At 42.5% G+C, this 25,548-nt stretch overlaps 2 protein-coding genes across 2 annotated transcripts in view; one reads left to right on the top strand and one right to left on the bottom strand.

The window, feature by feature from the left end:
- Positions 1 to 25,548, bottom strand: part of LOC134754575 (laminin subunit alpha) — a 103,692-nt gene that overhangs the window by 28,684 nt on the left and 49,460 nt on the right. Inside the window, exons 28-45 of the mRNA XM_063690892.1 lie at positions 25,154 to 25,316; positions 23,329 to 23,491; positions 22,515 to 22,637; positions 21,606 to 21,780; positions 15,391 to 15,525; positions 14,623 to 14,791; positions 13,865 to 14,099; positions 12,698 to 12,816; positions 12,011 to 12,135; positions 10,882 to 11,055; positions 9,296 to 9,497; positions 8,655 to 8,734; positions 7,236 to 7,347; positions 5,421 to 5,535; positions 4,485 to 4,646; positions 3,947 to 4,166; positions 1,455 to 1,564; positions 228 to 349 (exon numbers count right to left, since the gene is read on the bottom strand). Coding sequence (XP_063546962.1) covers positions 228 to 349; positions 1,455 to 1,564; positions 3,947 to 4,166; positions 4,485 to 4,646; positions 5,421 to 5,535; positions 7,236 to 7,347; positions 8,655 to 8,734; positions 9,296 to 9,497; positions 10,882 to 11,055; positions 12,011 to 12,135; positions 12,698 to 12,816; positions 13,865 to 14,099; positions 14,623 to 14,791; positions 15,391 to 15,525; positions 21,606 to 21,780; positions 22,515 to 22,637; positions 23,329 to 23,491; positions 25,154 to 25,316 — 2,704 coding nt within the window. The remainder of the gene's footprint in view (positions 1 to 227; positions 350 to 1,454; positions 1,565 to 3,946; positions 4,167 to 4,484; positions 4,647 to 5,420; positions 5,536 to 7,235; positions 7,348 to 8,654; positions 8,735 to 9,295; positions 9,498 to 10,881; positions 11,056 to 12,010; positions 12,136 to 12,697; positions 12,817 to 13,864; positions 14,100 to 14,622; positions 14,792 to 15,390; positions 15,526 to 21,605; positions 21,781 to 22,514; positions 22,638 to 23,328; positions 23,492 to 25,153; positions 25,317 to 25,548) is intronic.
- On the top strand, positions 16,114 to 20,050 carry LOC134754544 (uncharacterized protein K02A2.6-like). The gene is made up of 2 exons (XM_063690847.1): positions 16,114 to 16,764; positions 17,133 to 20,050. The coding sequence occupies exon 2, from the start codon at positions 17,281 to 17,283 to the stop codon at positions 20,017 to 20,019; it is 2,739 nt and encodes a 912-aa protein (XP_063546917.1). The 5' UTR covers positions 16,114 to 16,764; positions 17,133 to 17,280; the 3' UTR covers positions 20,020 to 20,050.

Below are 25,548 nucleotides of genomic sequence, written 5' to 3'. Positions count from 1 at the left end.
TGCGTCATAATGTAAGTTGCTTAAAAATAGTAATGAGCGGTCGGCAAACGGCCGTCAATCTGCTGTCGCGGGGCGAGGTAATTCGAGTCGGGGCGGGGCGGTGCGTGGCCGTTCTGTATGATAATACTATTACTTATTCTGTGCTTGTATTGAATTCAAACTGTATGTCTAAAAGCCATGTGCCCGGCAGTGGCAAATACGATGGTCTGGTAATGAAATATACCCACTTGTTGCTGACTTTAAGCCTGTCCGCCACGTCAGCCCGCTGGTTGGCTGTAGCGGTGTGCTCCATCATGTCTTCCATCTTAACACGGAGCTTCCGCGCCTCGGTCACCAGCTTTTCAAAGTCCTGGAATAAAAATAAATAAAAACCCAATTAAATTATTGTTAAAATCGAATGATGCTGATCGAATAAGTAACTAGGTACAGGCGCCATCAGATATATCGGAGCGGCTAAAGCGCTCACAAATATGTAACTAGGTACAGGCGCCATCAGATATATCGGAGCGGCTAAAGCGCTCACAAATATCTTAACACGTCACAATATTGTCAAGGCGTTAGAGAGCATGTTCAGATATTTGTGAGCTACTCGGCCGCTCCGATATATCTGATGGCGACTGTGCAATCAGCGTCGAAACTAGTAAGAAAAAAACCGGCCAAGTGCGAGTCGGGCTCGCGCACGAAGGGTTCCGTACCATTACGTCAAAAAACGGCAAAAAAATCACGTTTGTTGTATGGGAGCCCCACTTAAATATTTATTTTAATCTGTTTTTAGTTTTTGATGTTATAGCGGCAACAGAAATACATCACCTGTGAAAATTTCAACTGTCTAGCTATCCCGGTTCATGAGATACAGCCTGGTGACAGACTGACAGACAACGGAGTTTCACCCTTTGGGTACGAAACCCTAAAAATGGAAAATTAAGATTTAACTTACGGCATATTCTAAATGGGGTTGGCCGGTCGAAATAATTAGCAGATGGCGCCAGCATAGCTTGCCCTGTCAAACCCTAGAATTGTGTCAAATTTTTGTTTTTTTAATGCCCTGGATGCCAGCCCTTTAAGCCAAATCTCATAGTTAAAGGGGCAAGTAATGATGGCGCCATCTCTGCAAACCTTTGACAGATGCCAACCCCATTGTATATGGACGGTATATAACGGTATATAAAGGACGACAATCTCTTATCGCAGAACTATTGCAAAAGTGACCAGCTTTCAGCTGTAAATAATAGTTCCTAATCTCTCCGGTGGCGCTAGTTAGGCTCTGGGACATGATTATAACATGAACTATATAAGGCAACAAATAACCCGACCAAATTACGTAGGTTGTTTTCGGTAGTATTTCGGTGTATGGTGGCGCCGCCTAATTACTGTTTTTTGATGGACACCTTTCATACAAGAGACTTGGCTCCTTTATATAGTCTCAACCCCATTGTAACTTAAATCAGTCATACCGTAGCCTGCTGGTTGACGGGTTGAACGAAAAGGCTCATTCTCTCGAGTTGTTGCGTCGCATTCGTGTGCGCGTCGAGCGCTTGGACCCTCTTGGGTGCCAGATCTTTTTCTGTAACAAAAATTTATTTTATGCATGCATCAACATCAACATCAAACGTTTATTCAGCAAATAGGCCACAGGGGCACTTTTATATGTCAATTTTTACAAACAATAAAATTAACCCAAAATTACAACAAAAAAAATTACATAAATATAAATGTCAAATTACACAAAAAGGCTAATAAAATAATATACAAACAATTACAAACAAAATGTATGCATCGCCAAACTGTAACCAGTTTGTTGGCGATTGAAGCGCTCAATTACCAAATGGAATCATTTCATTTCATTTCATTTATTCGTTGCAACCAGGGACCGGACAACCCTTTCCGCGATAAAACCCTTTCAATGGGCGACACTTAAACATGGCTAACACATTGAAAGACTTTCCTTTTTGAACTGCAAGCCCATTCATACCTTTGACTAACCCTTACCGAAAAGCTAAACAAAAATAAGGCTAGCTTTTAATAAGGGTTACCCTTATCTTTAAGCGCTTTTTATAAAGGTTTCCCTTTGCGTGAAAGAGACAGGATTGGTATATATCTACGGTAGTGTATGAAAAGGAAAGAAAATACGTGCCTAGTCAAAGAACGCCGCCGTCACCGCCGACGATCGCTCGGATTCGAAGTAATGTGTGCTTTATGAACAAGGTAGATGACTTAAATTAGCACGCTTATTATGCTAAAAGGGAAGCCCTTTATAAGGCTAACCCTTATAAGCAATATGCAAGGTGTTGGTGAGCGGATGATAAGGGTTTTGTAAGGGTATTTGGGCTACCGATTACTCAAATGTGGTAGCTTTATATAAGGGTTTTTAAAAGCAAAACAAAGGGTTTCGTCTGGCAAAGGGTATGGTGAGTTAAGCCTTATGCAATACCCTTATAAAACCCCGATAAGGGATAGCGGGCCGGTCCCTGGTTGCAACCATGGTATTACAGATGTTCTTAAAATAAAGTGAGTACAATCATGGACCCTACTAGGGCGTAGCAACATTTTATATTTACTTATTTCTAAGGTAGTCATATAAAATAAATCTATAAACAATAACAAATAGAATAGGTAATTAAAATCCAATATTTATAGTATTATAACATTTATCATGCACCTGAACAAAACAATTAGCAGCTTAAACAGTAAATTTAATAAGTTATTTACTTACAGATTCTAAATTAACTCCTGGATCATCATCCAGCACCATTTAATAATTAATCGAATATTTAAGTACTCAATAATATTTTAAGACAAGCGAAATTGAAGAAAAAAAACCTTTGAACGTAGTTTTTTCTTCTAATAAATAAGATTTTAAGGTTTTAAGGCACTTTACTTTCAGGGCCCTTTAATTCTTCATCCTGTATATGCAGCTCAACGAGAAAAGGTATTATATTTTTACAATTGAAGAAAAAAAAGTTTGGTAAGGTTTATATTTGGAATAAAACATACATAGATATCAGCACTAAAACTACTTAACTATGCCCTATCTATCTCTTATGCTAATCTAAGAGCGTTTTCACATTGTCCGATCCGATATCGGATGTAGGATCCTACATCCGCGTAGTCAGGCCGCGGGGGCGCGCCCGGACGCTGTCTAAACGGTCACGCACGCATTATGCCTACACATACGCACACAAACAAATATTATCGGTCCGACAGCTGACCGGGGCTCCGACATGGTTGAATTTATCGGAAGCGCCTTTCCGATATCGGATGTCGGAAGGCGCCTATGACAACCAATTATATTTATGCCCTATCTTGTAACAGCATATTGAAAAAAATAATAACAGTATTGTATAATTAATTCTATATACCTACTCCTTAACTCAAAATATCTTTTTGTTTTAATATTAGTAGAGTTTTGTAAATATGCATGTTTTTTTTACGAAATAAACAGATTACATTTTATTTTATTTTTTACAAAAACAGCTGCAGGAACTCTCCTCCAATGGCACTCACCATTGGTATTAAGTCCGCCTATTTTGCGTTATTTATCGTTTTTATAGTAATAATGATTTATTAAATGCATAAATAAATACAGAGGAACACATATACGCATCTTACATTTGAAGGGTACACGGAAAGAACATGTCTAGACACTTTTTTCGGAAAATAAGATTTCAAAATGTAATGCTCTTAATGAACTATTAGTTATATCTTCTGCTACCACTGTATAATACATGTAACACAACTTTTTTTAGTTAAAAAATACCTGTTCACGGAATTACCATACATTTTCACATGTATTCATATTTTAAAACCGCGATTACTCAAAATGTTACTAAAGTGACTAGACATGTTCTTTCCGTGTACCCTTCATTTTACTTCCTTCTAACATCCGATATTGGATCGGGCAATGTGAAAACGCTCAAACTATTTTTAAGAGTAAAGTCTCAGTTACCTTTAACATCGTCCCTGATCTGCTGGGCCTCCGTCAGCGCACTGTCGACCTTCGGTTGCTGACTCAGCTCCAGCCCCGTCGCCAGGTCAGCCACATGCTGCACCGTTGCCTCGGCCGCACGTGCGCTGTCGCGTATAGAAGACAGAACGATGTCGGCGTGGGATGACAAGACGCCAGCGCGTGTAATTTGCTTTTCGCTGTCTGTCGCTGCGAATTCCGCCTGAAAAGGGGAAAGGTTTCTAATTTTGGTCTGAGATGTTAAACCTAAAAAAACCGGCCAAGTGCGAGTCGGATTCGCGCACTAAGGGTTCCAGATTCTAAACCCGGCTGGTACCAATGAGTTTTTCGGAACTTATGTACGAAATATCACTTGATATTTACAAAAAGGAAAGTTTGAAAAATTTACGGAAGTTATGGGACTCTTTTTTCACACTGAAAAGGGCTTACGATCTTGTCTAGAAATAACATAAAAGCTGCAAAAAAGGTCACATAAAAAAATGGCAAAAAGAAAACGCTCACTTTAGCTGTCCAAACTTACGGATCTCAGAAGTCCTCGCCCAGCGTTCTCGATGGAGTCAACAGCGTTAGTCGCAGCGTTGACGTCAACGCTGCGTAGTTGGGCAAGACGGGGACGCAGCGATGAGGTTTGGTTGGAGATGTAGTTCAGCCTTTGCGTGGTAAAGAATGAGTCTGCTTTGTCCTGCGAAAGGCGATTACGAGAAAATGCGCTTCAGTTAAGTAGCAAGGAAACAACAAAAGTACAAAAGTTTAAAACACAGAATTGGGTAGTTGACAATTTTTTTATGGTATCAGTCGATCAGGTTTGTTTTGAGGATCAAATGTCTGTATGGGACCCATTGTCTTAAAGCAATACAAAAGTCACAAATGATGGTCAAATTCTGGACTAAATCGATTTGTGTAAGATCGATAAGTGCGTGGTATAAAGCCGTTGCGTCAAAATGTTAGTCTGTACCAGGGATGTTGCGAATATTCCCATCCGCATCCGCAACCGCGGAACTTCCGCATTATTTTCAACATCCGCATCCGCATCCGCATTAAGCTCCGCATCGATTTTATGGAACAGGTAGGTACAGGAACGTCTTAGCGGCGCCGTAAGTGCTAGGTAATTTCGTCATTAGTCAATAGGAATCTCGTTTCGTTTTTGTGATGTCGATCAAGCACTTTAGTCTATAACGGACAGCGACAAGTAGTGAAAAGTTTGTTTTATTTGAACTTTAGTATACTCGTAGTAATGCGATTGTGGGGCACCTATATTCTTGTTCAAATACTAATGGTTTCGTTTTAGTAAATAAAAATTACTAAAGTGTAATATTTGACGTTTTTTATGTGCCTAATCTCGACATCCGAATCCGCATCCGCGGATGTGAGCCTTTAAAAATCCGCATCCGCATCCGCGTCCGCGGATGTCAAAAAATCGGCATCCGCAACCTCCCTGGTCTGTATGGAAATGTACCTTAAACTCCTGAGTTTCGTTCGCAAGTCTCGCGCTCATCTCCTCCACTGATATGACGAGAGCGTCGGTACAAGGGTCGCATTCTTGACAACCCTCCTGGGGAACCAGCACCCATCTGCAAAAAAGTTAAGATGTTATGGAAACAAGCTTGTATTTCAATAGAAAAGTGTGATCTTTTAAGCGATGGATTTTTTACTACTCATTGACAATTTGGTAAAAATAATAATAGAACATTTTAAAAGTAAATTACTCTGGCTGTGGCTGTGATAGTTGCCAATTCAACATCTTGTAATAAATCAATAAAAAACCGGCCAAGTGCGAGTCGGACTCGCGCACCGAGGGTTCCGTACTTTTTAGTATTTGTTGTTATAGCGGCAACAGAAATACATAATCTGTGAAAATTTCAACTGTGGCTATCACGGTTCATGAGATACAGCCTAGTGACAGACGGACAGACGGACAGCGGAGTCTTAGTAATAGGGTTCCGTTTTTACCCTTAGGGTACGGAACCCTAAAAAATAAAAATAAAGTAATTAAAGGGTAAGTATAATTATGTAACTATTTCCTACTTTATTTTTTTAGGTTTTTGTCAATATTTTAGGATGCTTTGATATTAAGCGTGTATTTTTAATCTTTTGGGTTTGCCTAATGTAAGTCTTAGTCAACAAATATATACAACAAAGATAGAAACATGAGATATTAAAGAAAACAAGTTTTTTCCATACTTTTGGCCTGGGGTGTATGCGGGTTGGGATTATTTATTCTGGAGGCTTTTTATTCTAGTCTCCCCGTTACACCAACGAACATTAAGACCCCGAGAGTGAATGATTTGCGTGCCTAGTTTTTGTGTAATATTTTGCACAAAGCGTTCGGTGGTCTTTCTCCGTAATATTTCTTGACAAATGCAATGAATGAGGTATCTCCAAAGCAAGAATAAATAGGTTGTCTCTGAACCAGGTATGATTTAGGATCCTTTCCTTTTCTCGTTTCCTTTCAAGAATTTCCGTTGGAAAACTTGTCAAAATTACATACATACATACATATAATCACGCCTATTTCAAGGAGGGGTAGGCAGAGACCACGGATTTCCACTTGCTAAGATCCTGACATACCTCTCTCGCTTCTTTCACTTTCATAATCATGTTAACATTCCTCATACACGCTCGCCGGTTTAGGGTGCTCTTGACCTGGCCTTTCTTCAGGATTTCCCCGATCTGATCAGAGAAAGTCCGCCGAGGTCTACCCCTTCCAACTCCCGTTTCTACCTCTCCCTTATACACTCTCTTTGACAAAATTAAAACTTAATTATATTCTTGTGTCTAGAAGTATGTAACAAAAACTGTTACAACTTGTTAAAAACTTTATTACATGTATAACAGCACCATCTAATGAGTTAAAACCTATATTGTTTAACATTGTTTCCTACCTTTCCGGGCAGCGGTCACATTTCTCCCCAATTACTCCAGGCAGGCACTCACACTGGCCCGATTGAGCGTTACACATGACAACGCCATCTAGTGAGTTAAAACCTGTATTGTTTAACATTGTTTCCTACCTTTCCAGGCCGCGGTCGCAACTCACAACAGTGTGAGCTGTGGTCACCTATAAGTGGCTAAGCATCTCTAATGTTAAATATCCTTGTTCTTATGTAATTGTGTAGATGTATTATCCGTTGGTGATCCTAACTAAATAAAATAAATAAAAATAAACTTCCCAATGACTCCAGGGAGGCTCTCACACTGGCCCGATTGAGCGTTGCACATGAGAACGCCATCTAGTGACTTAAAGCCTGTATTGTTTGACATTGTTTCCTACCTTTCCGGGCAGCGGTCACATTTCTCCCCAATTACTCCAGGCAGGCACTCACACTGGCCCGATTGAGCGTTGCACATGAAGCCGAGCGAGTAGCCCTTGTTACAGTTGCAATCTGCAGAAAAATAATTATATGTAATTATATATTAATATTTCTAGACGTAATTACGTTAGTATAAAGTCGGCAGGAAACTTAAGAAGACCGATAATCGTCAGGTAACCATCAAAACTCACTAATTACCACCACCGTATTGATAACCAAATAAAGTTGATTTTTAGGATTCCGTACCCAAAGGGTAAAAACGGGACCCTATTACTAAGACTCCGCTGTCTGTCTGTCTGTCTGGGCGTCTGTCACCAGGCTGTATCTCATGAACCGTAATAGCTAGACAGTTGAAATTTTCACAGATGATGTATTTCTGTTGCCGCTCAAATACTAAAAACAGAATAAAATAAATATTTAAGTGGGGCTCTCATACAACAAACGTGATTTTTTTTCCGTTTTTTGGGTAATGGTACGGAACACTTCGTGCGCGAGTCCAACTCGCATTTGGCCGGTTTTTTCTTTAATAATTTTGTAGTAATTAGTGAGTTTTTGTTGTCACCTATTACTCACAAGTTACATAGAAAGAAAGAAAGAAAGAAAAGAAAGAAAATACATTTATTTGACGCCACAACATAGTACATAAAAAAAAAAGAAAAGCATGCAGACAAAAAAACATTTGGACGCCAAAAAGGATCCCCACTCAGCATAGTGCCGCGGCAAACCGTGGCGCTGGTTTTCTGTGGGGACCTGGCTTAATCTAAAAATAATGGCGACACGTACGCCAACGACACACAAATAAAATTTACATTGACATAAAAATAGAGTACTAAACTACTGAAAAACAGGTAGTATATTACGTATATATATTTTTATGTATATTATACATATTTATGCCACCTTATTACTATGAAGAAACTGTTTAGTCAAAGATTGACGGCAGATGGCTGTTGAATTTGCTATCGGTGTGCAAAACCAACACTAATTCGAAAATTCCGCCGTCGTTACATGGAACATTGTTGTGTGCGTGACCCCAACTATGGCGCCGATACTTATACCTATTCGGTTATAACAATAATAACCATAGACATAGCATATACAAGTAGTTATAGACGCGTCACCGAGCGACCGGGGGTAAGAGAAAGAATATTCATATAAAACTTGGGCAGCATAGGATTTTTTCTCTTTCACTTATAAATTTCGGTATTTCGCCATTGCCTCCTATGATGCCACCCAGTCGGTGATAAGGACCAAGCATGGCACTATTTTCACTTTCCTCTTATAGGAATCGCAATAAGACTATCTTTCTCTATCAAAGAGTGTCAGGCCCTTGATAATAACTAAGCAACAAAGTCCGATGTGTATTAAAATAAACTAACGGTCGCATCCGTCTTTCGTGTAGTTCCAGTAACCAGCTGCGCAGTGTTCACAATGCCTGCCAGTTACACCCTTCGCGCATCTAAAACAAACAAACCGTAAATATGGTAGACTGCGGAAAAGGACTTAAATTATCACCATTAACATCTTTTATATTTCTACTTGTGGTTTTCATTTCATTTCAAAGAGTGGGTCAGTCATAGGTTTTCGTATCTAAACTAACTGGTGAAGCAAATCTTGTCAGTATAAAGGCGGCAAATTTAAAAAAAAATTTGGCGCCAAATGATATAGTCCCATAGAAAATTTGAATTTCACGCCTTTTTCTACTAGGAAGATTTCAAGGGGGAAAAAACATCCCGCCACATACCATTGGATATCGTGAGTGTTGTGTGTAGGCAAAGTGACAACCCTAGCGTACAAGTTAATAATCAAGATCAAGTGCGGGTAGTTCGCAAAACCCGCGCGGCAAGAAGATGTTGATACAATTCCTCGCCAGTCTGCCTGTGACCACGAACGTAACGTCACGTTCGAAACGTTAGGCCATAAATAAACGTACGCGATTAAGTCCCGTATTACTTTTAAATTATAAGAAGATTTCATGCCACAAGGGGCCTGTATACCAGAGTTCTATTGAAATACTTACTTGCACTGTCCGGTCTCAAGGTCACACTGGCTGTTCTCACTCGCCAGTCCACACTGACACGGCATGCAGCCCAGACCACTTGACAGACCGAAGTGATCCGGTGCGCACGCGTCACAACGATCGCCTATAACGCCGGGTCTACACACGCAAGTGCCGGCCGTGTGGTCGCAGTGGTCCATCCCGTATTCATCGCAGCTACAGGCTGTGGAAGAAGTTTTTATAATTTTTTATTGTCACATACATAATTTGTACAGCGTTACAGCAAAACTAATGCACTATACAAATTAATGAAAAAGATAAAAGAAAAAGTATATATAAGAAATGACAGACAACAAAACAATTTCAAATGACATCCAGAGTTTCACAGTACGCCAGACATGTCCGACTTTAAGACATGAACTCGCTTTTGTCATGGGCACCAGAAAGTGATATTTTTGTAACTTGGGCGAATATATTATATTATAGTTACAAAAATATCACTTTCAGGTCAGGAGATCAAGAGTCTTAGGGCTCGCACAGGGCCGGAGAGTTTCTGTGCGTTACAGTGCGTGTGGTTGGGGTTTTATGTTAGAACGGTTCCCTGTCACACTACCCCACGATAGATTTAGATTTTTAGATATTTATTCTCATAATATAAAATTACAATATAAATTATCTTAGACTAATCTACATGAATTTATATTATGATCGTCAGTACATACAATTTACATTATTTGATAAATTCAAAAATACAATTTTATTACATAATATACATTACTATATACTATATAATAGGGAATATTACGGGACACTGCGTAGGGGGCGCCACTACCACAATCTGAGAGTCTATCGCGAAACAAGAAAATCGAAATTTCGCTATCTAACATCTCGGTCACTTGCATATTCGAGCGATAAAGAGGCAGATAGCGAAATTACGGATTCGCTTCCCGGTAGGTCCTCTGTAAACAAACCGCCTTGATGCATCAATGTCATATTTTATTATCTCTGAAAACTTGTTAAAGACCAACCTGTTATAGGTACAGTATGTATAAGTTACTCTATGGTTTACTAAAAAGGCTAGTGCTGCTCTCTGTTGGCAGAACATTGCAGTAATATCCCCTGTACAGGGGACAGACATTGCCAAAGAAGTTTCACTTTTCTGTAGGCATCTTGATTAGGTACTATCCCAGATATCGCTGGTGCGACATGGTGGAGGCGGATCTGCGCGAACTTCGAGTCACCAATTGGCGAAAGGTCGCACAGGACCGAGAGAAGTGGCGATGTCTTATGTCGGAGGCCAAGTCTCATTTTGGGTCGCTGAGCCAACGGAGTAAGTAAGTATCTGCATGGAAGAAGAAGAAACAACAAAACATATTCTCCTAGACTGTAAACAGGTAGAAGTATATAGGAGCAAATACCTAGGGAATCCATGCACACTAATGGAGGCAACTAGCAACCTGAAGACTTTGCTAGGCTTCGTGGAGGAGCTGGGGTGGTTAGAGTAGCGCTAACTCGTTTCACGCAAAATAGGCACATTGGATGTCGATTTGCGGAAAATGCCCAGCATAACTAACTAACTAACTAAAGTAAGTATCTTGATTACTTACCAGTACAGTTCTTGCTGAACACAGCGTCTCCGTAGAACCCAGGCGCGCAGAGGTTACAAGCCGCCCCCGCCGTGTTGTTGACGCATTTTAAGCAGTTCCCTGTGACGCTGTCGCAGGATGACGGGTCCAGTGGGTTGATATTACCAGAACAGTTGCAGGGCTTACAGTAATCATCTGGAAATGTTAAAAAGGTAACGGTAGAGAGTATCATTTCGTTTTACTTGGAGTTGAAACTCTAGGTCCATGGGGTCCCAGCGCGCACAAGTTGTTTGCAGAAATCACGAAGCGTCTGGTTGACGTAACTGGTGACCGAAGAGCTGGCGGCTTCCTCGCACAACGTATCAGCATTGCGATACAGCGGGGAAATGCCGCCAGCTTTATCAAAAGGTAACCAAATCTGTAAAATACTCTGGTTCCCTTTTTAGGACTATCTAGGTAATTCTTCCTAGGACTATCTAGGTCATGGGCCAAAAGCGGCCGTTTACACAGTGGACTGTCTAAATTGTAGTTCATTTGACGACCGGTCTGGCCTAGTGGGTAGTGACCCTGTCTATAAAGCTGATGGTCCCGGGTTCGAATCCCGGTAAGATATATATTTGTGTGATGGTTGCTCGTGAGTCATGAGTGTTTTCTATGTATTTAAGTATTTATCTATTATATTTATCGTTGTCTGAGTACCCGACACAAGCCTTCTTGTGCTTACTGTGGGGCTTGGTTAATTATTTGCGTAAGAATGTGCGAAACATGTCGCCAAAAGAGACTAAAAATAATAGTGAGTGAAACCGTACTGATATAGTCACCTTATGTCCAACCAGCGCAAACAATACAGCAAAACCAGATTTTTAAATTGAGCATCACGATCTTTTCGATTGCGTTGGATGACACAACTGTAGGCCAAGCACATGATTGGCGCGACAGTATCTCGCCGCGAGATAGACTATCCGTTTTTTCTAACTGTATTAATTAAATAGGGACGGGTAGTCTATTTCGCGGCGGTGCTAGCCCGGGTGGTATCGCATAATAATACTGGCGGCTTGTAAAAGTCACAACAGTCACAGGGTCGCCCGTATCCCTAGCGAGGGCCCTGAGGCCATACATGACACTATATTACTACAGAGTATTTACTTACTAAGCTCTTCAGGTTCTCCATAATAACCGGCGGCGCAGAATTCGCACCGAGGACCGCCGTAGCCGGGCTTGCACTGGCAAGAGATCAGCTCAGCGTTTTCGCTCAGATCACAGCTCAGGGCGAAGCTGGAAATTTTGTTATTTTTAATAAACTGGTCTCATGGGAAGTAGTTAACAAAATCAATTGTCCTCCATTGCATTTTCTGGCCATCATGTTGCCAATAAACTCTGTTTAACAGTATAAGTACAAGTTCCAGCGTAGTATCCTTGTTTTCTCCAGGACACAACAGGACTCAGGACTCAAACAGGATCCAAACGGATTAACTTTAAGGATGACTCACGTTAGACCGGGCCGGGGCCGGGCCGGAGCTTCCGGCGCTTCGTTTTCTATGGAAAGCATCACGTGATCACCTGTCATGTCATAGAAAAGTAAGCGCCAGAAGCTCCGACCCGGTCACGGCCCAGTCTAACGTGAGTCATCCTTTAATCTCCCCATCCCATATTCTCTATAATTAATACATACATTTTTATATTTATTTCCCAAAGATTTTTCAAAAAAGAGTCCTTGATTGTGAACATTGGAGAAATTCGGAAGATATTTGTAAAATGATTAGATTAAGATTTCGGCTCAAGAGAGAGACAGATATTTCGGCTTAAGAGAAAGACAGGTAAAGTCTTAAAAGCTCACTTGTTGGAAGGATACGGCAGGGGGCATGCACATATCTCGCAGTCCTCACGGGTTGCGTCTCCGTAGTATCCGGGCACACACATCTCGCAGTGGTCACCCATCGTGTTGCCAACACAGTCCTAAGAACATTACCAAAAGAAAATAAAAAACCGGACAAGTGCGAGTCGTACCCGCCCACCGAGGGTTCCGTACTTTTTAGTATTTGTTGTTATAGCGGCAACAGAAATACATCTGTGAAAATTTCAGCTGTCTAGCTATCACGGTTCATGAGATACAGCCTGGTGACAGACAGATAGACAGACGGACGGACAGTTGAGTCTTAGTAATAGGGTCCCGTTTTTACCCTTTGGGTACGGAACCCTAAAAAACAATTGAAAATCATACACATTAAGTGAAAGATTTTAGAATACTTGGGTCATTCACTGCTGTTACCATCAAGTTGTTACCAGTGGTAACAACTGGATGGTGACAAATAAATCCAACCGATATTTTATTAACAGAAGAATTAAAATATCTAGGTAGTGACTACTAGGAATTGGACCTATTTTTCTCGGTTGTTCGTAGTGGTATATTTATCTTATCAACTCGTATTTGTCTTTGATAGTAATAAATAAAAAAAAACCGTCCACCATATTGGACATTACTGGGTTAAAACGTAGCAAATAAGTAGCAGACACTAACCACGCTAAGTTTGCACCGACTAAATAGACAGTGACAATTAATACATTTCCCATATTAAGAGCCCCCGGCAAGCTCGGCCGAATTGCACCTTCCCATACAAACGTATATCCGCTCTCATTTTAAAACTACGTGTTGGATTGTTATGAAACTTTACACATACAATGACATGAGGTGTATCTCTAGGTCTGTAATTTGTTTATATAGCTCCAGTTTATAAAACAAATGAAATAAAGCAAAAACACGTAATTGTAACTTAAATTCGCTGTATTTTTTAAACTATGGTATCTGAAGCTACATTAACTAATAACAGACATAGATATACCTTACCCTATTGTAAGTACAAAGTTTCAGAGCAATCTAGCTAGTCGTTTTAAAATGAGAGCGGAACTACGTTTGTATGGAGAACCGAGCTTGCCGGGGACTTGGTAGCACTTGGTATGAAAACTTAGCGTCTCTAACAAGTCAAAATAAACCTCTTGCACCTACCAAGCAGACTCCAGTGTTAACATCACACTCCTGCGAATGCCCATTGCACTCACAGGGCACACAGTACCCAGCATGAGGCCCCGAACTCAGCCTATAATGCCCTGAGGCACATTGCTCGCACGACGTCCCCTTGTACCCCGGGGGGCATTGGCACTGTTCCACGGAAAACGCGCGATCGGTTATGGGGGAGTAGGGGTCGGGTTGGACTGCGACGTCTAATGTCACGTTGATTAACCTGGGGATAAATGGGTATAGTTAGTTGAAATTGTTTTGGTTTCTTGTAAACGCAGATTAAAAGATCAGGACTAACTGTAATAAAATATGAGTGCTTCTACGATTAAGAAGTGTTAGTAAACGGGGGTTCTCAGAAAAAATGGTATCATTTACTTTTTTTCGAAAAACCATCAACTTTTGGGTTATTCAGACTCAGAATCACGAGTACTACTTGAATGAGACAAAGAAAAAAAGTGTCCCCAGTTTTTGGGACATCTTTGTTTTCTTCTGAAATCGAAAGTCCTCGTGATTCTACGTAGAAACAACCTAAAAGTTGATGGACTTTCGAAAAAAGCAAATACACTTTTGAGTGAAAATGCATACTTAAGTTTGTGGAGTCTTTATCTTTAAACCTACTTCCGTTTTTTTACTCTAATCATTATATATAGGTAGATAGTCCGGTTGCTAGGCCACCAGCGCTCTCGCACGCTCTTACCGCTAAGCCAACAGCGCTCTTAGAAATATAATTAAAAGCAATAATTTACCTGGTAGTAACGGATTCATCTTCAAACGTAGCCCGGATGTATATGGCAGTGACATTAACCAGGGTATTCATGAATTGGTCTCTGGTTACAGCTGTGTTGTCGAGGTTTGTGAACGACTCCTCTGTTAGAGGCACGCTGTGGATCCAGTTGTTTTGTGGTGCTGGTGTTTCTGTGAATTGAATAAATATGTGTTATTTTCTGTAAAAAGGGACCTTATTGTTGATGGCGCTTACGCCATTATAAACGATGCTCCGAAATAAATACAATGCCGCGCGACGCATATGAAATGCGACGAAAGGTAAATACTAGTAGTGGTAGTGGTAGGTTAGCTGGAAGAGATCCCTTATAGGGATAAGTTGGAGGATGGCTCTTGGAGAGTGAGGAAGAACTTGGAGGTGGAAGAGCTGGTGGGCGAGCCCAACATCATCGGCGAGAGCAAGGCTCGGCTTCGCTGGCTCGGCCACGTGGAGAGGATGGGAGAGGATCATGCGGTCAAGAGAGCTTATCTGGGCCGACTAACTGGGAGACGTCCGGTGGGAAGGCCTAGGTACCGGTGGATCGATGAGGTCCAGAAGGACCTATGTGACATCCAGGCGGCTGAATGACCTCGGATCGCACAGGATAGGAACGAATGGCGAAACCTAGTATCGGAGGCTAAGATCCACTTCGGGTCGCTGAGCCAGCGAAGTAAGTAAATAAGTATCAATGCAATTAAATCATTTCTGATTTCTGACAAAGAGAGAACGAGAGTTTTATATAGGTACTCACCAATACTGTTGTGGTAAATGTAGCCATTAGGTCCGCCAATAATCACGTCAGCAGCGAGAATAGCTTTCCCGGTCTCTCGAGATACATAGAAGATGGAGTACGTGAGGTTACCACCGTAGGATGTTAGCCGTTTACCTGAGGACAAAATAGAAGTTGAAGCTACTTTTTAGTGAACAATCTAATTTAACCTAGGTATTGTAATGTATGTACCTACTTACGTACCTAACGGTACTTGTCATGTATCGCGGTGCATTCGGATGCGCCCTCTGCAGACCATTTAGTCTCGCAATAAATAGCTAAGTGAACGGACGTGCGTGTTTCTTTTATGCATATACCTCAGTGGCGAACGAGGATTGGATTTAATTTCAAGAACCGAGAATTGGCTGTTCGTATAAAAAAATGTCCGTGGGAAAAATAAAAGCGTTCGAGGTCTCGGCGGGCAATTGGAGTACTTATGTGGAGCGTGTGAGTATGTATTTCAAAGCCAACGACATCAAGGCCGACTTGCAGCTGCCGACCTTGATTGCCGTTATGGGAGAAGAAGCATATGAGCTCCTCAGGAACCTGACAAGTCCAAAGAAGCCAGCAGACATGACTTATGCGCAAGTTGTGAAGATAATGTCTGAACACATCGAACCCAAACCATCTTTCATGGCGGAGCGATACCGGTTGCGTCAGAGGCGACAGGGAGATAAGGAAACGGTCGCTCAGAATCTAACGGACCTTAAAAAATTAGCCAAGCATTGTGAATTCTCCACAACATTAGAGGACAATCTGCGGGACCAATTTGTGTGCGGGTTGAAGAATGACACAATTAGACAACGCCTTTTTGCTGAGACTGAGTTAACCTATACTAGGGCCGTACAGCTAGCCTTTTCGTTGGAAGCCGCCGAGAAGGACGCAGCGATGGTAGAACGCCCGAGTGTGAGCGAGAAGGGCGATGCGGGAGAGAGAGCCGAGACGGTACATGCACTCACATCGTGGCAGCCGCGTGGCGGTAATGGCGCTAGCAATGTAATTTGTGCAGTGTGCGGAAGGTTAGGTCACCGTGACGTCCAATGTCCTTACAAAGATTTTCAGTGTAACAAATGTGGTAACGTAGGTCACTTAAAACGCGTGTGTCCGGCAAGGATGGCAGGTGGTAGTGGCAGCGGCGCCCGTGGCTCGGGCGGCGGCGCTCGTGGGGCGAGCGGTAGCAGCGGTGGCGGCGCCCGGCGCCGGGGCACCGGCGGCCGCAGGGGCGCGCGGCGCCCCAGTCGCGCCCTACACCATGTCCTGGCAGAGGATGGCGAGACTCAGTATGAAGGAGAGGGTACGTCGGGGTCCGACGTCGAAGAAGACCTGTATCATCTCTGCCTAAACGATTATAAATCGGTAAGCCTATCGTTATGTGTAGATGATGAAGTTTTGTCTATGGAAATCGACACAGGGAGCGCGGTGTCGTGTATAAGTAGTGATACTTATAATAAGTACTTTAAATACAGACCGTTGGAACAGTTTCCTTTGGTGTTAAAAGTTTATGATGGCCGCCGTGTTAGACCCCTAGGGGTCATAAGGCCCGTGGTTAGATTTGAAAACCGATTGAAAAAGTTAGAACTGTTTGTTATTGAGGGTGGCAGTACCCCACTATTAGGCAGACACTGGCTAACAGAGTTACAGATTCGGGTTCCTAGGTTTTATAAAGAGTATTTATTTAACTTTAACGAGTCCCTTAATAATGATTTATGTACTTTGCTCGACAGATATAAGGAGTTATTTAGCGGAGGACTCGGGCGGTTTAGTGGTGGAAAAGCGACACTCCGAGTGCGTGAAGGGGCTACGCCGGTGTTCTGCCGTGCGCGGCCGCTGCCGTACGCGCTCCGCGATCGCGTCGAGGCGGAGCTGGACGAGATGCTGCGCTGCGGCGTCATCGAGCCGGTCGACACGTCGGAGTGGGCCACGCCGCTGGTACCGGTACGTAAAGCTGATGGGAGTTTGCGAATCTGTGCAGATTACAAAGTGACCTTGAACCCCGCCTTGCTGATTGATAGGTATCCGCTTCCTAAGATAGATGACCTTTTAGTGAGACTCAATGGTGCCCGCGTATTTTCAAAAATTGACCTGACGCAGGCGTATAATCAGGTGGAGTTAGACGATTCTAAAAAGTATACCGTCGTCAACACGCATAAGGGATTATTCAGATATAATAGACTTGTTTACGGATTGTCTTCCAGCCCTGGTATATTCCAGCGAATTATGTCCAACTTGTTGAAAGATCTACCTCAAGTAGAAGTATTTCTCGATGATATAATTATTGGTTCCGCGGACATAAATTCTCATTTGGGGACATTAGAAAAAGTTTTGAAACGGCTTCACGGTCATGGATTGAAATTAAAGAAAAGTAAATGTTCTTTCTTATTAGAAGAGGTACAGTATCTGGGATATGTAATTTCAAAAGACGGAATTAAAGTAGATTCCACCAAGATAGAAGGTATCCTTAAGATACCTCGACCTCTCAATGTGAAAGATGTAAGGTCATTTTTAGGGGTAGTTAATTTTTATGCTCGATTTGTACCGCATTTGAGTACGATTCTATCCCCTTTGTATGACTTACTTAGGAAAGGTGCCGTATGGAATTGGAATGAACGATGCGAAAAATCATTTAAAAGTATTAAAAAACTGTTAGTGAGCGCGGAGGTGTTAAGTCATTACGATCCCAACAAACAGCTGACGCTGACCACTGACGCGAGCAGCCGCGGAATCTCCGGCGTGCTGACACAGCCCGGGGACAGCGCGGGCGCGGGCGCGGGCGGGGCGCGCGAACGACCAGTGGCTTACGTCTCGCGTTCTTTAAATGAGGCGGAACGTAATTACTCGCAAATAGATAAAGAGGCGTTAGCAATCGTATTCAGTTTACAGAAATTACATCAATTCCTTTATGGCAGACATTTCACATTACGAACGGATCACAAACCGCTCGTTAGTATTTTTGGTTCCAAGCAGGGTATTCCCGCGATGGTGGCTAGCCGATTGCAGCGGTGGGCGATTAAACTTTCCGCATATACTTATGATATAGAGTACGTACGCACCGATGCAAATGGCGCAGATGGCTTGTCGCGCTTGCCCGTGCCGATCAAAAATGCCGAGTCGCTAGACGGTCCGCCGCCCGAGCAAACGTATTTACATTTCGCCCACAACGAATTGTTATTAGATTATCACGATGTTAAAAAAGAAACACAACGCGACCCGACTTTGAGCAGAGTGTTAGGATATATACGGTCCAGTTGGCCGACGGAAGTTGAAATGCGAAATTTACAACCGTACTTTAACCGTAGGCTAGAACTGTACGAAGAGTTAGGATGCGTAATGTGGGGCCATCGCGTGGTTATACCGGAAGGTTGCCGAGATAGGGTTTTAAGCGTGTTACATGAGAGCCATATGGGAATCGTAAAGACAAAAGCGTTTGCCCGGAGCTATGTGTGGTGGCCGGGCATAGACGAGGCGGTGGAGCGCACGTGTCGCGAGTGCGGCGTGTGCGCCGCCGAGGCGGAGGCGCCCGCGCGCCACGCGCCGTGCCCGTGGAGCTGGCCCTCGCGCCAGTGGACGCGGGTTCATTTAGACTTTTTAGGACCTCTTTATGGAGTAACGTATTTGGTTATGATTGACGCTCGAACAAAGTGGCTCGAGGTATTCCCGGTAAATAGTACCTCGGCTAATAACACCATTGAAAAGTTGTGTGAAGTTAACGCTCGATGGGGTTTCCCTAGACAAATAGTTTCGGACAACGGCCCTCCGTTTACGAGTACACAGTTCGCGACCTTTTTAACAAAAAACCGTATTGAACATGTACACTCAGCTCCATATCACCCCGCGTCTAATGGAGCCGCTGAAAATGCGGTTCGAATAATTAAACGGGTTATAAAGAAAGCCGTGCGACAAAAACACAATGTTAATTTAGCTATCAGTAATTTCTTATTACATTACCGAAATACGCCACACTGCACAACAGGAGAAAGTCCAACTACGCTTATGATTGGCAGGCAGGTTCGTACCCAATTAGATGTACTGCGTCCAGATTGTGAAGATAGGGTTCGTAAGGCACAGAGGAAACAAGCGGACATACGATTAAGCCCTAATCGGGTTCTCCAATCAGGAGATAAAGTATGGATAAGGCAATATCAGGGAGATACGAAATGGCTTCCTGGTCGTATTACTCAGAGGACAGGTACTACGGACTATACAGTGCGCGATAACTTAAATAGGGAGGTACATAGGCACGTTGATCAGTTAAGGCGGCGATCAAGTATGTTAACCTGCCCAGGTGACTCATCAGCTTTGCAGGTACCTCGGCCCGAACCAGTGCAACATACTGGCGATGCCATCCCTGACCGTCCCGATACACCGATAGCCACAAGTACGCCGCAGCGCAGTCATCAAGGTCGACCGCCCACTTCGAGCGGAGCGAGTCCAGGTCCGAGCCGGCCGGCGGACGCGCGGTCCGTAACGCCGCAGCCCTCGCCAAGGTCAGACGGTAGTGAAGACCTCTTTTTGTCGCCTACAACAATTTCCACCCCACCATCTAAACCGCCCCAGTTACCTAGACCTGTCAGAGAATGTAGAAAAAAAAATCCACCAAAATATAAACTTTAAATTTTTTTTTTGTTAGACTAGTCACTGTAAATTGTGCCATGTAACGTTTTGGTATAGGGTTGAGGATCACTAGTGCCATATTAAACTGTTCCAAACAAATGTACTTAAGCATAACTTGTGAAAGACTATAGGTATTGTACCATTATGATCGTAGTGTTAAAAAAAAAAAAAAAAAATAGAAGCTAATTTTCTCAGGTATTTCTGTAACTGTATGGATTATATCATTCATAATTAGATATCTAACTATATTCTTGATATTGTTATCATTAATAAAGAAAACACTAATTAGTGCCAGAAATGCCTATGTAATTCGAGTGCGTAAACATTTACATAGTTCGCGAATTATATTTAGGCTCTAAGACTGTAAATAATTATCGTAATATAATACTTGAACATCCGATAACTCCCTTATTCATATTCCCAGCAACATTTTAATGGTGTCAATTAACGCTCCTAATGACCCAATCTCAAATAAACAATTTTTTTGGTAATTAGATAAAAGAAACCAGTTATAATATCCTTCACTTGGAACAAGAAAAAAATATCTAGATATTGTAGATGAACATATTTTATGAATGACGGCGTTATCGAACCTTTTTTTTATAGTAGGTAGTTAAAGTTTTCCTCATATAAGGCATGCTATTTTTATACCTACTTACCGTAGACTTAAGATTCACCTAAGAATATTGTTTGGTTTACTGTTTCCCTTGAAACATAACAGTAGTGTTGTGCATTCCTTTTTGTTATATATAGTTACTTACCGAGTAGGTACTTGGAAAGGAGAAGGCATGGTGTTTAAAGTATGTAGTATTTAAATATTTAAATAATGTTTAAGAAGAGAGTGATGTAATGTATGTACCTACTTACGTACCTAACGGTACTTGTCATGTATCGCGGTGCATTCGGATGCGCCCTCTGCAGACCATTTAGTCTCGCAATAAATAGCTAAGTGAACGGACGTGCGTGTTTCTTTTATGCATATACCTCAGGTATAAGCAAAGTCCGCGATTTCGAGGAGCAACGCATAGTTGACCTCGATGCTAAACGCGACGAGCTGAAAGCACGCCAGCCTGCTTCCATTCATTACCATTATGTGGCTGGTGTTCTCACGTGCTCTCAATGTGCACGGGGGTTCGCCTCGAAGATCGGCTACATCAGCCATATTCGGGCGCACGAGCGCCGTGCTAACTGTAACAGTTAGCTCCTAGTTACTAGGAGTCGAAGTGGTCGCCATGGTCGAAATCGGCCGGAAGGATCATCATCAAATGACAGACGGAAAGATAAAGGTTTTTCCTCGACAAGGAGAAGGGATGTAATCGAATTTAAACTATCGTGAGACATATTAACTTAACTAACTTAGCGGTTTCACTCAGGCACTGTTAGTGCTTGAAAATGGAGACATAGGCTCTCCGAAACATGTCGCGCGAGTGACTAAAAACACGTGAGTGAAACCGCTAAGTTAGTTATGAGAAGGGATGTAGTAATAACGGTTAGGTATTCAGGTGACTGATAGTCCTATCTGGAGCCATTATCAACTGCTGTCTCTTCAATAAGCTGAGGGATGGATCAAAAAAAGAAATACTTACCGATGAAGTGTTCAGGTGCAGCAAAGTAGACCAGTTTCTGGTGATCCTTGTCAATAGCCAGCTCCACGCCTATGATGGTATCATTTACTTGACTTGGCGGTGCGGTGTGCGGGTAGATAGATATGGTGCGGTTGGTTTCGACGTTCACAAGGTGCCAGCCGGTCATGCCTTCCAGCTAAAAAGAGTGAATTTCGGATTATAGATTTTATATAATTTAAAGAAGGGTACTTAGTTGAATGTTATTGTTTATGTTTTTTGAATAATCACATACCGTCGCTATACTTACTCAACCTCATATCTGCAACAATCATTTGATGGAACTATCGCTTTTCTTTCATTCGGAACACGGGTGTTTTTGTCATCAAATGAGTGTTGCAGATACGAGATTGAGTAAGTATAGCGGCGATACGTCGATGACAATTAAGGTGCAGTAGGCTCAGATATCTGAGTTTTTAGTTTGTAGCGCTTTTTAGGATTCCGTACCCCAAACCGCAAAAACGGAACCCTTATAGGATCACTTGCGCGTCTGTCTGCCTATCCGTCTGTAACAGCCCATTTTCTTTAAAACTACTAGACCAATTAAGTTAATTTTTGGTACACATATGCAAATTTATGACCCAAAGACGGGCATGTAACGTAAACAAATTAATTTTAAACATGGGGGCCACTTTTGCGGGGTAAATAATAAAATTAAAAAAATAAAGTTTTTCAAACTATATCGTGTTGCATATCAAATGAAAGACCTTATTTTAAGAATCTCAAACTTTTTTTTTTGTAATTTTAAAATAAATAGTTTAGAAGTTATTAAAGAAAATAGAGTGATTTTCTTATAGAATCTTGCGCTCTTAGCAAAAACCAAGTTTGCTCTCTTATTTTACAAATTACGAAGGTACAGTATTTTTGGCTCACCTTAACCCAAGTGAGATATGAGCTGGAACACCTAGTTGTCCTTCCGAAGCAGTAGCACTTGGTGCATCCGTCAGGGTTGCTGGCCTGCAAGTTGAAGTATTCCTCTTGGCAGACGTCACATGCCTGCGAAAGAAATGACGGGATCATTTTAATCAAGATCGAGTGGATACGGACGATGAGAGTAAAAACTATTTTATCTAAGAAAAAAAAATCGTACCTGTGATCGCACGTATTTCTAGCACTGCGTCGTGTCCTGGTCGCAAACGTCGTCAGTGGTGCCGTCCGTACACGAACACTGACCGCAATCGCGGAATGTACTTCCATGTCAAATCATTATGTCTGAAGGTCGTGAGCACTGTCCTAGCACTTTCCACCTTACCCCATTACCGCCCACACCCACTTTTTGGAATCCATCATTTTTTTAATGCTGCTAGGTATACAGTAGAAAATCTAATCTAACACCTTAACCCAGGTGTACTCAAGTGGGTACAATGGGCGGTAATAGGTTAAAGCAGCCCTGAAGTGCAAATTGTCGTACCTGTGATCGCACGTATTTCTTGCAGTAGCACTGCGCCGTGTTCTGGTCGCAATCGTCGTCAGTGATGCCGTCCGTACACGAACACTGAACGCAATCTCAGACATAATGATTTGACATGGAAGTATCCATGTCAAATCATTATGTCTGAAGGTCGTGAGCATGTCGTAGCACTTTCCACCTTAAAGAAGCCCTGAAGTGCAAGGCGGGCAACCTTGTGCACTGAAATAGCGACGAGTAATAGCAATACCTTTTCGAGGCTGGGATTAATTGTCGTACCTGTGATCGCACGTATTTCTTGCAGTAGCACTGCGCCGTATCCTGGTCGCATACGTCGTCAGTGGTGCCGTCCGTATTACACGAACACTGAACGCAGTCGGGGAACGCGTAGTGTCCGGGCACGCATCGGTCGCACACGCGGCCTACCACGTTCTCTTTACATCTGAGGAGTTAGGAGTTAAATTAGTATTGTCACAAGGCGCATCAAAAATCACTTGCGTTTCTATGTGTGAACGGCACGTCTGTACACGCGGCATGCGTCATAGTGTAAGTTGCTTAAACACTTAAAAACAGTACTGAGCGGTCGGCAAACGGCCGTCAATCTGGTGTCGCGGGGCGAGGTCATTCGAGTCGGGGCGGGGCGGTGCGTGGCCGTTCTGTATGATAATACTATTACTTATTCTGTGGTATTGTCAAGCTCCAAGTATTTGTCATCGTCCAGTAAACGAACTAGCCAGCATTTAAAACAAAAGTAAAGAGGAAAAACCGGCCAAGTGCGAGTCGGACTCGCGCACCGAGGGTTCCGTACTTTTTAGTATTTGTTGTTATAGCGGCAACAGAAGTACATCATCTGTGAAAATTTCAACTGTCTACCTAGTCACGGTTCATGAGATACTGCCTGGTGACAGACAGACAGACGGACAGCGGAGTCTTAGTAATAGAGTCCCGTTTTTACCCGCGCGGTGCGGAAACCTAAAATTGCAAAAAATCACGCGAGTCTCAAACTCCTGACCTGGAAAACCAGTTCAACTGTTTTGAACCAACTGAGCTACCAAAGTTTATATGACTGCTTGACTTGAGATTTTTTTGTTTACTGAGACGACTGATCTATGATCTAAGTTGCAAAGTAGATCTACTGATTTGCCGGCGGAAAGTGATAGTCTAAGAACAAATTAAATTCAGGACCCGGCTACTCGCGCGACATTCGATGTTAGTATGACTCCGTAATAGATGGATACAGTCTAAAGGGGCCCACTGACTATCAGTCCGCCGGACGATATCGGCCTGTCAGTTGCTCGGAACTGTCAAATTTTTGTTCTGACAGGCCGATATCGTCCGGCGGACTGATAGTCAATGGGCCCCTTAAGGAAGAAACGTGCCTCGAAAATCAACAAAATTTGATTCTCGATCAGATGGCGCCACTACCTTTGGCCTACTCTCGGATATATGGCGTTGACGGTTTCGTTTGTTATTTAACAATTTTAACGCATATCAGTGAAAGAACATGGGTCAAAATCATATGAAAATAATTAATACAAATAAAAAAAAATTGTACCATATACATTTCAGCGTATTTTTATAAATCTTCATTTTAAGTTTTAAAGTGTGTCGATAGATGGCAGTGAATTTTCTGTGGTTACAAAATTTACTATGACAGTACCGCTCTATCCTATTATATCCTCACTAAAGGAGCCCACTAACTATCAGTCCGCCGGACGATATCGGCCTGTCAGTTGTTCGGAACTGTCAAATTTTTGTTCTAACTGACAGGCCGATATCGTCCGGCGGACTGATAGTCAGTGGGCCCCTTAACAACAGTTTAAATTCGATTATATACAGTGAACTCACTGGCAGTTCCCGCTCTGCTTGTCACACTCCAGATTCCCGTCGACCACGCCAAGCGGGTTGCAGTTGCAGTCGTCACATCCGCGTTATTCGTCGAAATCGAAATTGAACGTCAGAGGATTGCACTCGTTGCAGTTCTCGCCTATCACGTTGCGAGGGCAGATGCATTGACTTGAGCTTTTTTGTTTACTGAGCTACTCGCGCGACATTTGATGTTTGTCTCACAACAGTTTAAAATCTATTATATTAGTAAACTCACTGGCAGTTCCCGCTCTGCTTGTCACACTCCAGATTCCCGTCGACCACGCCAAGCGGATTGCAGTTGCAGTCGTCACATCCGCGGTATTCGTCGAAATTGAACGTCAGAGGTTTGCACTCGTTGCAGTTCTCGCCTATCACGTTGCGAGGGCAGATGCATTGACCTGAAAACACCGTGTGGTTCTAGTCTATTCTAATAGTAGATTGTGTCACAAGGGAGCAAAATTACATATTTACAACGCGTACATTGAATCCTGAACGAAGTGAAGGATTCTACAATTGAATCCTGAGCGTAGCGAGGGATTCTAAAATAGAATCTTGAGCGTAGTGAGGGATTCAAGTGATAACGCCCAAGACTGGAAATGATTTTGCTGACATATGACACACACTGTTTTT

Source organism: Cydia strobilella, chromosome Z (genome assembly GCF_947568885.1).
Source record: "Cydia strobilella chromosome Z, ilCydStro3.1, whole genome shotgun sequence".
Lineage (NCBI taxonomy): Eukaryota > Metazoa > Arthropoda > Insecta > Lepidoptera > Tortricidae > Cydia > Cydia strobilella.
This window is presented reverse-complemented; position numbering and strand designations above follow the sequence as displayed.